Source organism: Ambystoma mexicanum, chromosome 10 (genome assembly GCF_040938575.1).
Source record: "Ambystoma mexicanum isolate Mex_15411 chromosome 10, UKY_AmexF1_1, whole genome shotgun sequence".
NCBI classification, from domain to species: Eukaryota; Metazoa; Chordata; class Amphibia; order Caudata; family Ambystomatidae; genus Ambystoma; species Ambystoma mexicanum.
Window position 1 is genome coordinate 845,310,137 of NC_090932.1, and position 15,010 is coordinate 845,325,146.

General features: G+C 39.9%; 1 protein-coding gene across 1 annotated transcript in view; it reads right to left on the minus strand.

Moving 5' to 3' along the window:
• The window catches only part of WDR49 (WD repeat domain 49), a 723,235-nt gene that overhangs the window by 553,257 nt on the left and 154,968 nt on the right, over positions 1–15,010 (minus strand). The window contains exon 6 of the mRNA XM_069618491.1: positions 525–692. Within this exon, the coding sequence (XP_069474592.1) occupies positions 525–692 (168 nt within the window). The remainder of the gene's footprint in view (positions 1–524; positions 693–15,010) is intronic.

Here is a 15,010-nt window from a genome sequence, read left to right on the forward strand (position 1 = left end):
TCTACTTAAGACACAGCTTGACAAATTGATCACCACTGATTCCTCGCTCTGCTGCGTGTCTGTATCTGGTTTCCCCAATCCCCTCGGTTGGGCCAAAGTAACACAAAGTTACCATTATTTCTATGTAAACATTTTCTGCTATTTAAACAGCTGTAATCACTTCCCCCAATTGCATTTAGTACATTGTATTTTTCAGATGCTTTCCATACTTTACAATATTAATTACACCATGTAAAGGGCCAGAGTTATTTTATCAACATTGTCATCACTGGGCAGTATGGCAAATGAATAACATTGCAAATGGTGTTTCAAACTAACATTAAAATGTGTACATGTCATGGCAATAAATCACCTAAAAAGGACACACATTTTTAATTCATACTTTGGATTTTCTTGTTACGCTTCAATGTCTGTATGCCGGTGTTAAGTATCACCTGCTTGTAGTCAACATTTTAGTGCTTGTAGAAATGGGTTCATGGGACCCCAATGGCTCACGTGAAAAGTTGGGCAATAGGCATACTAACCAATAAGATTGAGTCCAGCATGGTAGTCGAAGGCATTGATACCCTGGCTGATGTTCATGTGCACTGTTCGGAGCTTATCCTTTCGCCTTTCCACCCAGGCCAGCACCATGGTGTTGCTGCCTCCAGTCGTGCACGAGAGGAAGGCCTCCAAAGAACCACTGAAAGCCACTAGTTTGCAAAGAGAGGACAGATTTCCATTAGTAACAATGAAGAAGCAAAGCCCATTTCATGGGGTATCAGTGCCTAGTGAACATTAAAGGGGGCACAGTTCATTCGGAATCGGAAATATCATGTTAACCAGATAAAAGGTACTTTTTAAAGCAAGCACAGGGATATTAGCTTTAGGTTCATGTATATTTGTTTGGTCTCTAGCTTTCAAAGAACACATTTGCCTTTGTTAGGCAATAGGGATATACGTGTTCTTGAAAGTGAGATACCATTATGTGTTGGGTTAGAAAAGATTTCACCCTCACAAAAATACATTGTTTTATTTTTTGCGTTATAAAAGAAATGAACATTGTACGTATACACTTGGACATTTGTTATTTATTGGTATAAAGTACCCCACATATGTTATAAGGATTTTGCAAGTCACCAAGGCGATCTGTGATGAAATGGGCAAAATGAAGCCGAAGTTCGAGTTCATGGAACTCCAAGGAGGCTGGCAATATCATTTGTACGTATCGTAGACAGTTTGTATTCCTTATAATGCATGATGCAGCTTAATACCCGTTACTGGTCTCTTGCTTACTCTAATGCAGGGGTCTGCAACCTATGGCTCTCCAGGTGTTTTGGACTACAACTCCCATGCTCCCTCACCATTGCCTATGCTTGCTAGGGCTGAAGGGAGTTGCAGTCCAAAACATCTGGAGAGCCAAAGGTTTCAGTGCCCAGCTCTAATGCAACAGATGTTGATACTTATAATCAATGCTGAATATATTCGGAGCAAAAAATAAATATTTAGGTTACAATGGGTCTAATTTTCTCAGTGCCCATAAATTGCATAGAGGGAACTACCTATATTTCACTTACATGCAAACAGGTCCCCTCCATGGAATTTGTTTTTGCCATTGGCACTGAAAAGAGCAAAAGGGTGGCGCATAATCCTGTCAAAAGCACCTTGACTCTTCTCTTTTTCATGGCAGGCAGTGTTTGCAAAGGTATTTCTATGGAATACCCCAGCCTTTTGATGGTGAATAAAACAAAGGGATTCCATAGGAATCAATAGCATTTACAGCAGCATGTAAATGGCATGGTGCGTACATGTCACATTTGTAAGGCGGAGACCCTGGGGGAGGATAACACAATATTCGTTTGGTGCCCACCATGCCATACAAAAGTATTAAAATGTGGAATAATGAAAACAAGTGCACATAAAATGTTTAAGCATGCATTTTATGCATTCATTTTCGGTTACTCCATAACGAAATTGACCTCCAGTGTGTTTCAAATACATTTATTACACAGCATAACACAATGTTTTTTAAAGCTGTTTTGATGTTTAAGTGATAACATGCAGATCCATTATTGCGCTTCTGCGGTTAACTCCAGCACTGCACAAAATAAACGTGCTAACATAAAACGTGCCCTCGTCAATTAACAGCCTTATACAAAAGGCTACTTTAGAAGATACGAATCTGAAAATCAGCTAGACCTTTAATTACATTCAAATGGCTGTGGGAAGCCTGCTATGTGCTGGCTCAAGCAGCAGACCTTGTGACGTCACAGTGAAACTATAATAAACTAGTTAGAGTAGTGATGACATTTACTAGGTTGTAACATATGGGATAATGACGCCCTACCATATGGTATAAGGATACCGCAGGTCGCAGAAGAGTTCTGTGACCAAACAGAGGAATGAGGCCGAAAGCAGAGTTCCTTCATAAAGTCACGAAACCCTGTGGTGACTTGCAAAAGCCTTTCTACGTACAGTAGGCAGTATTTTACTTCTCATAATACATGGCCACACACCACCATGACTCTAATGTAAGAGATCTTCCAGTTGTTGCTACACAAAATCAATGTATAATATTGTAATAAATAATTAGTTTGTTTCTTGGTTAAATGAGATTTGATTATTGGTTTATTGTAATCAAAAAGTCCCCGGGTGGGCCGACCTCTAACAGCTGTTTTGCTTCGTGTATGGTTATGGAATTGGATTCCAGACCATACACGAATGCATGGTTATAGAATGTGGAACTATATACACGTCATAACATATGTACATCATAACATCATCCCCTCTACTTTCTTTTTATAAAATAGAAAAGATAATAAGTATCAAACATTGAACATAACTACTGAAGAAATCAAGAAAACTAGCCATCAATTATGGTATAAAGAAAATATAGTACAGAAAAGATCTCAAACATTTTCTTTTGAAAAGGATATAGTTAGATGTGATGATACTCTCACTGATGTGGAAGGTTCCCACTATTACACACCAAAAATACATAAACAGCGCAGGAGCACCGATCTTCAGTAATGAATAACATCTTGCTTGAGGTTCCGCACAACTCTCCTGCTTCTAGAAGATGCGTAATCATTTCCAAACATCTCTCCAGTATTTAGCTTCTCAACACAAGTTTTTGCTTATCATAATATTTCTTATACTTCTCTAGTCTTCTCTTCACTTTCCTTACAATTTCTTCTAAATTAATTTCCTTATTCTTTTTCAATATTAACCAAGCAGGTCTGAGTCTATTCATAGCTATTCTTCCTCTCATAAGCATGAACGGTTCTTCCTCTGTTACAGAGTGTGGGGTCACTCTATATGTGTTGAGTGCTTCTTTAAGTGTTTCTTTCCAAGGCAATTTGTTGGAAATGGCCAATTGAATGACTCCTTTTATAAATCGGTTCATTCTTTCTACAAATCCATTTCCCATAGTATGATATAATGCTGTTGTACTGTGTTTGATAGCACGTTCTTTCAAGAAGTTTTGAACTTCTAGTGATACAAATTGGACTCCATTATCTGATATCAGTTCTTGTGGGTCACCTTCTCTGTGGAATATTCCCTCTAAAAACTTAATTACCTTAAACGCTGTCACAGTTCCTTCAACCACTCCACACTCTACCCATTTAGACATATAATCTACTAATACAATGAAATACATTTTTTGAGATCCAAGCATTTCATTTCATAAGGGCCAGTTATGTCAATCGCTAACTTAGTCAATACTGAACTGGGTATTTCTACAGGTTGTAATGGCGTGTTGCGAGTCAGCTTTCCTTTATCACTTACTGCGCATGCAGTACATTCCTTAACCAAATCTTCTAGTTCACCCCACATATTTGGCCACCAATACGCTTCTCTCACCCTTCTCTTTGTTAAGCTTCTTCCCACAACTGGTGGAATTATGCGATCACCTCGATATATGCATGTATTATCACAGGAAATGTAATCTTTTATCTTTTCCCATGACTTAACGCACTCATCCACATCTTTCCAACCATTACTGATTGCTCTCCTCAGATGTTCTTGTTCAGTATCTTCCTTCATAGCCTTGATCCATTCCTCCTTTGAGACGCTGGGATGTATATGAGCTATAATACATTCCGCCTTCTGTTCTTCTGTTAATTCATTTGTATCAATGTGATTATCACAATCAGAATCACATGGTAACCGAGAAAAACAGTCAGCCACGACATTTATTCTTCAAGGGTATACTTTACTCTAACATTGAATTGCATGATGCTTAAAGTCCATCTTCTTATACATAGAGACGTCAGGTGTGGGTTTTTAGAAGTTAACACATTTATGATCAGTCTTAAGATCTATGGGAATATCCCAAATTAGTCCTTTAAAATGTTCCAATATCAATTTGAGTCCTACTGCTTCTTTCTCAATTGTTTAGTAATTTATTTCTGCCCCTCTTAAGGTTCTGGAAGCAAAAGCAATCAGAACTAGCAAACCTCCCTGTACTTGCTCCAAAACACCTCCTAAACCAATGTTGCTGGCATCTACTGAAATCATTGTCTTGGCACTATAGTCAAACATTTTAAGGGTTGGTGCTTTGTTTATCAACTTTTTGATCATATTAAATTCTTTCTTGCATTCATCCGACCATGAGAATATCGATCCTTTGCACATCAATTCTCTCATCTGCTTTGTCTTGTCTGAGTAATGATCCACAAACTTGGAATAATATTCTGTTAAACCCAAAAAACTCCAGAGTTGGTCTTTATTGATTGGGTCTGGCATCTTTAGAATAGTGTCCTACAATGTCTCTTTAGGTTTTATGTCATCAGCATTAATACAGTGGCCCAAGTAAGTTACTTCACTTCACTTCTTTTTATTCTACATTTGTCAATCTTGAGTGTGTGGCCTTTCTGCTGAATAACTTGCAGTACGCCCAGTAATTTAGCATTTTTTTCATCTTCTGACATCGCTGATACAAGTATGTCGTCTTTCAAATAGTGCACCCCTTGGAGACCATTAAACAAATTATGCATTAACCTTTGAAAAACTGTGGCTGCTGATGCTAGCCCAAGTGGCATCCTTTAATACCTATATGATCCATATGGTGTAATAAATGAGGGGAGATGCCTGGATTCTTCATCCAGTACCACTTGATGATATGCAGAAGACAGGTCTAAAGTCGTGAAAAATCTTGCCGGCTTCATTGTCGTGAGCATTTCTCCGATATTAGGTAGCGGATGTTGGTCTACCCATATGCTGATGTTAAGGTCTCTCAAATCGACACACATTCTGATCGACCCTTCTGGCATTTTAACAATGACAATTGGGGATAACCATTCAGAACTCAGATTTTTATGTCTTGTTCGCATAACTTTGTCAATTAATTCTGTAATGCTTCCCTTGTGCCAATCGGTATATTTCTTAATGTGTGAACCACTGGTTTGGCACCTCTCTTAAGTACAATTCCTTTTAACATGCCAATGTTGTTTTTGAACACTTTCGGGAACCTTTTAGCCACATTTTCCGAAGTGTCACATGCTTAAAATGGGTACACTTTCACCGGGATGTATCCTAATTCTCAGTGATGCTTGCTCCCACGATCCAACAATCGGAAACCCATTTTCAACCACATACAACCTACAGTAGGTTCTCCTTCCTTCAAAATCCAATTTTACCCATTTGTAACCTATAATATTAATGGGTGTTTTACCATACCCAGATGCTCTTACTTTAGCCAATTGTAAATCTTCCATCTTTCCTTTTCAATTCTTTACAAAATGTTTCCACATCCACCATCGTGTAAGGAGAATCTGTATCAACCATTACTCGTAGTGTTATGCCATTGGTCGACATAGGTACCCATGGACCCACTCTACCTTTGTTTGATGTAAAAGCCAGGATGTGTACTTCTTCCTTGAAACCATTCGTGACTGCCAGTAAACTACACGGACCACCTATCTTTTCTAAAGCTTTTATGCTTGTCATGCTGCCTCTTCCAACACGTCCATCATACCTCTGTGCACTGCTCATGGACCGTGTGTTGAATCCTCCTGTTCCTCTGATGTTCCGGCACACTTTGCCAAAATGACCCACTTGGCCACATCTATAGCATTCCGCTTAATGTGCAGGGCATTATTTTTCAGTATTCATGTGTTCATACCAACCACATTTGTAACATCTTCTTTGCATCCTGTTCATGGTTTCTCTATCTTTCCTGGGACCTATGTTAAAGTCAGACTTGCCCTTTTTTTACAATGGCAATCAAAGCTATCTTCATCCTTATCATGTTCTCCGTCATGGATATCTTGAACCGATTTTACTTCACCGCAATCCCATTTGTTCTGTACTTCTCTCATGCATTTCTCACCCAGTTCCATTGATCTAGCTATCTCAACTGCTTGTTCTAGCGTTGGGTCCTTTGCTTGCCACAAGCATTGTTGAATACGGGGATCCACCACATGCAGAACTAGCTGATCTCATAAATATTCGTCTGCGACTCCTATGAAATTTCATGATGCTATAAGACCTCTCAATGCAGCTATATAGGTGTCAACACTCTCACCCTTACATTGTTTCCTGGAGAAAAATCTATATCGTTCAAAAACAATGTTGGTCTTATTATCAAAATGTCTGGTCAACTTTGTCATTGCAGTCTCATATTTCCTGACATTACTTGCAGAATCTCCTGACCCTTCTTCTGTTTCTGTTAACTCAGGTAATGTCCTAAAAATCCTCAGAGCTTCTGCACCCACACAATTTAGTAATGTTGCCTCCTTTAAATCGTCATTGTATTTTGTTCCACCAATTGCCCTCAAATACACCTGGAAACGGTCTTGCCATTGTTCCCATAAGCATATATGGTTTCCAGGATGTGCCAAAAATTGCATTGGGGCTGCAATATTCTGCATGTTGCCTATGTATTATTTGTGCTTTGTTAAGTTACTTCTCCTGGTATCCTTTATTGTGGCATTAACTACATTACACTTTCAACAGTACTGTAATTGTCAATGTGGCTGTAATTGACATATATTTTCACTACAGACAACAAAGTTTTGCTACTGATTTCCTTATTGTGATTCAGTGTCTTGCTGCGTGTGGCAGATATAATGTTCAGCTTTGACATCTGCCTTTCATCTCTGTCTGCTTCCTCATTGCACGTAATGACACTCCGTAATGCCTCATATATGTTATTGTGTCGGCATGGCAACATCACTTCTTCACTTCAAGATGGTGGCACGCAGAAGACATTTCTTGGGTGCTTTCCTTTAACAATGTTTTTATTCCTTAGTTCACTGTTACTGTTCTTATGAACGTGTGCAGCAAAGTCTTTATTTCGTTAGCAAACACAGTAAACCTCCCTATCTGTTCTTAACGTTGATTCACAGCCTCCTAGTGCAAGCATTTGATATTACGTTGCACTCCGTGTAAACTCTAAATGGTTGACATAGCAACCCAATTTAGAAATCCCAAAATGGCGTCACGCACCGTACATTTTTACAGGTGCTTTCCTCTAAAAATAATGCCATTATCCGCTCAGTGCTTGCGCTCCATTCATACGATGTAGTCTATGCCACAAAGGTATTTCCACTTAAAATATTATATTTTCTTTTGTCGCAACACTGACAGCTGTCTTTCCCTTTTGTTTCTAGTTCCTATCTTGCATGGCTTTGCTTCGTTCTGTAGAGGGCCCTTGCCCTTATAGTGGGTTTGTTGAGTAAGAATTCACAATCGCAGCCGGGAACTTCTTCAAGGTGACAAACAGCTCCTCGTCACCATTGGTAATAAATAATGAATTTGTCACTTGGTTAAATGAGATTTCATAATTGGTTTATTGTAATCAAGAAGTCTCCGGGTGGGCCGACCTCTAACATCTGTTTTGCTTCGTGTATGGTTCTGGAATAGTATTCCAGAACCATACACAAATGCGTGGTTATAGAATGTGGAACTATATACACGTCATAACATATGTACATCATAACAAATATGTTTGGATTAAAAAACACTAACATGCACTTTATGTGTTGTAGAAAAATATTTTAAGCAGTTTAATAAAACGCATTTAAAAACCATTTTGTAATTTAAAATACATGCTAACTTGTAGATAGATTCTTGCTCTCATTATAAACTCCAACAGTGCACAAAATAAATTATAAATGAATGGCTGTCAAGTGTCATAGAAAGCTATTTTTAAAAGAAATGAATCTGAAACTCAAGTCACGGCTTTAATTAGGTGCGCCAGTGGCAGCTGAAATTCTGCTCTATGTTGATTCAAGCAACAGTCATTGTGACTTCACAGCTCAAAAGTAATACGATATTGCAGTTATACCAGTGATGTCATGTTCTTATTACATGTGAGTATTTATGTCATGACTAGCCTTAAATAAGAACATTATTTATAGGTTTTTCATATGGATACTGGAGGCTGCCGTGTATTATAAGAAAATTATATACCATCTTTACAAATGTATTGTAGGCTGCCACTATTATCTAGTGCATACACAGCTTTGCAATTGTGCTTGCATAGCAACTTCCATGTGTTATTTGTTTTCTAAATATAATTATAAGACTTTATATTTTATACAAAAATGAGATATACAGTCTAAAACCTTAAAAATATGGAATGCCAATTCCTTTAAAAGAGAAATCAGGAAAAATATGACAAGGCAGCTGTGACGAAATGACTTCTGCCCTGCAGGAGTACTAGGATGAGCAGAGACTAAAGCACCTATTCAGCCTCACGCTTCTACAGACCAAAAGCCAATACAATCATAAATGGAAAACAGGCACAATTAAGTGATGTACCTCCCCGGCTTTCTTTTGGTAACGTGGGCTAAAAGGAAAGTAATACACTCAAGAGGGATGTAAATGTGGTTCAGTAGCAACCCAAATAGCAAAGTATAACAGTCCAAAATAAAGGCATGTCCAATCAGGGTTCTATAAAAATATATATACTTTAATTCAACACACCATGTAAAATAAGAAATAACGAGAAAAACACTACACAAAACCAACCTTGAGGAAACAACACAGAATATGCAAAGATAGCAGATGCAGCAGATGGGGAGAAAAGGCTCAAGTCGCCCCTCTTCAAGGTATCTCTCTGCCTCAACACCTAGGGCATCACATTGCCTCTTGTGCCACCTGAATCGCTAGATGCCACCCGCCCCTCTCCTCCCTGCTACCCGGTACAGCTGTACCATCCTCTGTGCCCCTCTGTATCCCACCCCCTGCTGTGTATCTGTTCTGTTACCTCTGAAAAGCACTCCATTATGCAGCTATACCATTGTATAGCTCTGTAAAGCGCTCTGTTATATAGCTGTATTGTTGTATACCTCTGTAAGTGCTCTGTTGCTTCTCGAAGCTAGGTCCACGCTCAATAAATAACACAATAATGATATTAATAATAATATCATTGTAAATAGACACCAATTTGCTTATGTCGTCCAACCCTGCTATATGTATATATTTTGTTGTATATATTTAACTTGCTATTGTATCCTGACTGTTTTTTGTGTAACTATGCTACCATGTAACCTCAGGCTGAACATATTAATGTACCGGCGCCCTGATACCCTCGGGTCTGGCGCGCATTATAGCTAAATAAATAAACAAATAATTATTAAAAGCTAATTAAAAGAGCACAATGTTAAAAAATTATATTTCTTCAGGTTGTAAAAGAGATTAAAATCACCTATCCAGTCAGTAGGGCCCAAAAATGGACCAAAGGGCAGTTAGCAGTCAATAGTACCTATTTGCAGTTCTTGGTGGTCAGGCAGTGCCAAACCAGACTTCTCGGGGGAGTCTAAGAGGCAGCACTGGGTTTAGGGACAAGAGGAGTCCTTTTCTCACCCTCCCAAACCTGGGGAGGCTGGCACACAACTGCAGGGGGTCCTTCAACATGGTGAGGTCCTGGGTATTGGTGTTGCTGGTAGGGAGGCAGTTCTTGCAACAGAAGCAGGACAATCCTCAGGTTGCTGTCAGTCCAACTCCCGGTACAAAGGGATAAGATGGGTCCTTGTTGTCGGGCTCCACAACACGGGGGAGGCTGGCACACAACTGCAGGGATCCTTCAATGTGGTGAGGTCCTGTGTACGACTGTGCCTGCAAGAGAGGCAGGTCTTGTTCCAGCAGCGGGTTTACCCCAATGGTCCCTGGGGATGGTCAAAGCTCACCTATGCTTTCGAACACCTGCCGTCAACTCACAACTGGAGAACTCTGGAAAGGAGTGCTCTCCCAGCAGGGTCCAAGTGAAATCTTCTTCAAGGGATAGAGTCCAAAAGATGAATCAAAGAAGTGTTGTGAGTCCCCTTCTCTTAAAGGTAAAAGTCCAGAGGTGATTGGACTAAAGCTAGCCTGTTCTAGGGGTCAAATCCCTTATCGGGAAATGAGTGGACTTTATCCTTCTGCCATCACACCCAAAGTGCTTCATACTAGAGGAAGTGGAGGGAACGGAAAGGTGAGAGAGAGAAACAAGACGGCAGAATCTTCCCCCATCAGTACAGCTCTCTCCCTGGCTACACTAACCCCGCCCCTTCCCTTCTCAATAGAATCAAAGAGCTTTAGAAATGCAGCACCCTGTTGTGAGGCCTAGCCGTTTTTCGAATCTGTGTGCCCTTTGATTCCCATTCAGCTTCATGTGGAGTGACTGTCCCTGGGAATAGTGCATTGCCTGCCCTTACAAAGGAACACAGAGAGCCAATGCCCCAAGGCTACAGTCCTGTGGCTGGGTAGGGGGAGCCTTGTCTGGAAATAGTACACATATCCATTCTACAGCTGAACTGAACCTACAGGGCTGACCTATGTGTGATATTAAAATGAATGTGGCTACAAGGATTAGAAGTAGTGCCATGCACCATGCCTGAACCCAGGCATAGCTTATTTAGAGTTGACCTTGCCACCAGCATGGGCTATTTATGATCATCATAGTTTTGGTATAGTGGCACGTAGCTTAAATGCAGTCCCTAAGCTGCAGAGACGTGGCTGTCACTGCAGCTGTCAAATGGGCAACTATGACCTTTGAACCCGCTATGTGCCACTGGTAGAGCAGGTTCGGCAGATCAGGATACTGATGCAGCCAGACACAGATGTACACTATGCTTTTGGCATGGAGTTTATGAAAGGGCAATCTGATCAACAGATTACCTTTTCAGTGATGGAATTACTTTTATCGATTAATACAAATCAGCAAAGCCAAGGTGTTCACACCCCTGCCAGATAGCAATTCATCACAGGTACATTAAGAAATGTTGGCACAGCTTTAATTTAAATATAGAAAGATATATTGTTAACTATTTACTCACCAAAGTGCTGTTACACATTTCGTTTTACTGGCGATCCATTGAAAATGGCAACAGTGCTCTTCCATACATATGCAGCCTCAATCTTCAGCCAACCATTACTACCATCCACAGCTCTGGGGGAAGTGTTTTCAGGGCAGAACATTTGGCTTGGTAACACCTTCCACAACCACTAACAACCAAGATATAATAAATGCCTATATAGCTCTCGTGTTTGCTAATCGTGGTGTTTGTGCTGGCCACCCTTCATGGTGTTTGAGCTGGCCAGCTTGCGTGATGTTTGACCTGGTCACCTTGTGTGGTGTTTGAGCTATGGTGTTTGAGCTGGTTGCCCGGCGCCGTGTTTGGGCTGGTCACCTTATATGGTGTTTGAGTTGGTCGCCCTGAGCCGTGTTTGGGCTGGTCGCCTTGCATGGTGTTTGAGCTAGTCGTGCTGTGTTGTGTTTGAGTTAGTCGCCTTGCATGGTGTTTGAGCTGGTCGTGCTGCGTTGTGTTTGCGCTGGTTGCCTTGCATGGTGTACCAGCTGGTCGCTGTGTATGGTGTTTGAGCTGGTCACCCTGCTCTATGTTTGAGCTGGTCGCCTTGCATGGTGTTTGAGCTGGTCGTTCTGCGTTGTGTTTCAGCTGGTTGCCTTGCATTGTGTTTGTGCTGCTTATTATGAGACCTGACCGACCTGGCATATCAATGAGGTTTAATTACATTAAACATACATTACAAGCTGTTTTCTTGTGTGTCATGTGAAGAGATTATAGCAGAAGTGCACTCATCTGGGGACTACAATTATTTCAGTTTGTATGAATGGAATGACAAGATATTTAGCACCTGTTATTCGGTTTTTGGACTTGTGGATAAGAAGAATGAATTGGCACACCAAATGGAACAGCGCATGCTCCATCCTAAAGGGATTCAAAGAGATGGGAAATGCCAGCTGTGGAGTTCCCTAAAATGAATAATGAGTGGAAAGAAGGAGATGTTCATCAAAAGTAGGTGGACCTTTACAAAGTGGCATTTTTCTGTACAGTACAATGTCCCAAAATTACGGTGAGAACGTATAATACCCAGTGATAAAGAAGATGGGCATTTTACTCAGCCAGGAAGTGAAAATTGTCCCAATATTGTGAAACTGCGTGTTTGACCATTAAGCTGCCATCTCTGAGGTCAACTTGAAGATGCGTAATTTGTGTAAGAAGGCATTGACCATGGTTGACATCAGGGCTGCTGGGACCTGGGTGAGCATTGTTTACTCTTGTAAATTAGCATGGGCATTTCCCTTGTCTCTTAAGAATTTCAGGGTAAGCTACACATTGAATACTAGAAATTAATGTTAAGAGTTATAGTTTAGTTTAGTTTCGTTTCTTTATTTTTATTTTTATTTTTTTTGAAACGGTTTATTACAAACCTTTAAAATATGATTACATCATCGAATCCATACAACATACCATAAAAATGTTCATTCAACAGCTTGTTGCAGTTTTACTCAGCAGTTTTTTCTGGTCGTTTGCTTAAGCAGTTTCCTTTTCAAAACTATTTAATTTAATTTCCACAATATCTATAAAAAAGGTAAGGGCAAAAGTTAATTTCCTATTTGTCTCATCAAAGAAGATTTGCCACCACTCGTCAGCATTTAGGAAGGGTCTTTTGTGGATCAAGTCTCCGAGACATCTTGTTCGTTCCCTTGTGAGGGCTGTGCATAGCAAAGTAAGATGTTTTAACGTCTCCTCATATAGCCCACAAAATCTGCAGATCTTTGTCATGTTTTTATTTTTCTGCCATAAGCTTTTTCGCTCTTGTGTCTTAAATAGATTCAATTTAAATTTAAAGTATAAATCACGTCGCCGCATCTCTGGAAATAATTTTAGGTAGTTTGGGATTTCGTTGTATGCTCGTTTTTCATGTGGTACATTTTCCATCAATTTGTGCGTTCTTCTTTTCTCTTCTGTTGCAATCCAGTCACTTCTCCATAGGTATTTTTTCACCAAGTTTGGGTTACTGTGTAAGGTTTTGGTATCAGTATCAAGATTCTTTAAAAACATCTTGCAGCTCTCCACCCATGAGGTTAGCACATTTAGTACCTTGGAGTTTTCAATGTTTTTTAAGATCTCAAATTGAATAGGAGTATTTATATGTTGGTTATTTTCGAGTATAGATTTAGCGTGTTCCAGCAGATTCTGGCGTGAATTGATATTAGGCCGAGCTCATATCTGATGCACGCCGTCGGAGTACCTTGGGGCAGATGTAATACCTTAGTCCAAAAGGTATTTTCAAGGGGATTCCACAGGTCCCATGAGGCCCCAAATGCACATTCTGCTCCATATATGAGTGCTGGAACTGCTTTTTGTTTGTAAAATGCCAAGGCTGGGAGGAGTGAGTATTGTCCATATTTTTCATGTATGATGCATGCTTGATTTGCCAATTGTTGGCATTTGGATTTAACACTAGCAACCCAAGGTGTGTCATTAATGCTTGAGTTGATGATCATTCCTAAGTATCTTGTCAATGGTGTGCTTTGAAGGAAAGTATTTTCTAATGACCAGCGGAATTTACTTACTCTGCCTTTGCTTTTGCTTCTTAGATTTTCTAGCACGAGAATTTCAGACTTTGCCGTGTTAATGGTGAGTCGTTAGTTTGAACATATCTCTCTAGTGCATTTAGTTTTCGTTGCAGGCCTATAGGAGTAAGAACTAATAAAATTAGATCATCCGCGTAGAGAAGACGGCTTATTTGCTGACCATTTATTTTTGGTGGGAATGACTGGATCTGATCAAGAGTGACATCTATATCAGAGATAAATAAATTGAAAATTATGGATGCCAATGGACATCCCTGCTTGACTCCACAGTGGGTAGGTATGGCATCCGATAATTTACCAGCTCTGTCCAGTCTAATCTGTATATTAGTTTCAGTATGTAATTCGCGTATTGCCAATATAAGACTTATGGGACATTTCCAAGCGTGTAATTTGGCCCATACCTTTTCTCGAGGAATACTATCAAAAGCATGAGCAAAACCTATGACAGCAATGTATATTTTTTTGCCCGATCTTATCGTTTCCATTTTTAGAGTGTTGACAATTAGCAGATTCAAGGCACACCCGACTCCTTTAACGAATCCTGTCTGCCTTGGGTCCAGTTGGTTTGTAGTGTGGATCCATTGGTTTAATTTGCGTGTTAGCATTGTTGCGTATACCTTTCCCAAGACATCTAGAAGTGCTATTGGACGGTAGTCCTTCGGCTTGCTTCTATCTCCCTTTTTGAATATAGGGACTACAATAGCACTTTTCCAGGATTTCGGGGTACGGCGTGAGATCGCAATTTTATGGAAGAGTACATGACAGAAGCTGGCTCATTCATCGGGATTCTGTTTTAATATGTGAATGCTCAGCCCATCTGGGACCGGCGCTCTTGAGAGATTTAGATTTTTGATGATTGTTAGAATCTCATCATACTCAAAAGTTAAGTCCCACGATGTCACGGGTGCACATTTTGGCTCTTTTGTATTCTCTTTCTTACAATATACATTTGTATAATGAGTTATCCAGTCTTTTTCTTTTACTGCATTTGTCATGGTTCCTTGTTGCGAGGTACCATGTTGGTTAATGACACTCCAGAAGTCTCGCGTGTTTGTTTTATCGAGCTTTGCTAACATCATTTCGGCATTGCGTTGCTTCACGATCGACTTACGGGACTTTAACCAGTTTTTATACATTTGCATAATGTGTTTTTTTTGCTTTGTTTTTCTGGAGTATTCGTTATTTGTATAGCTCGTA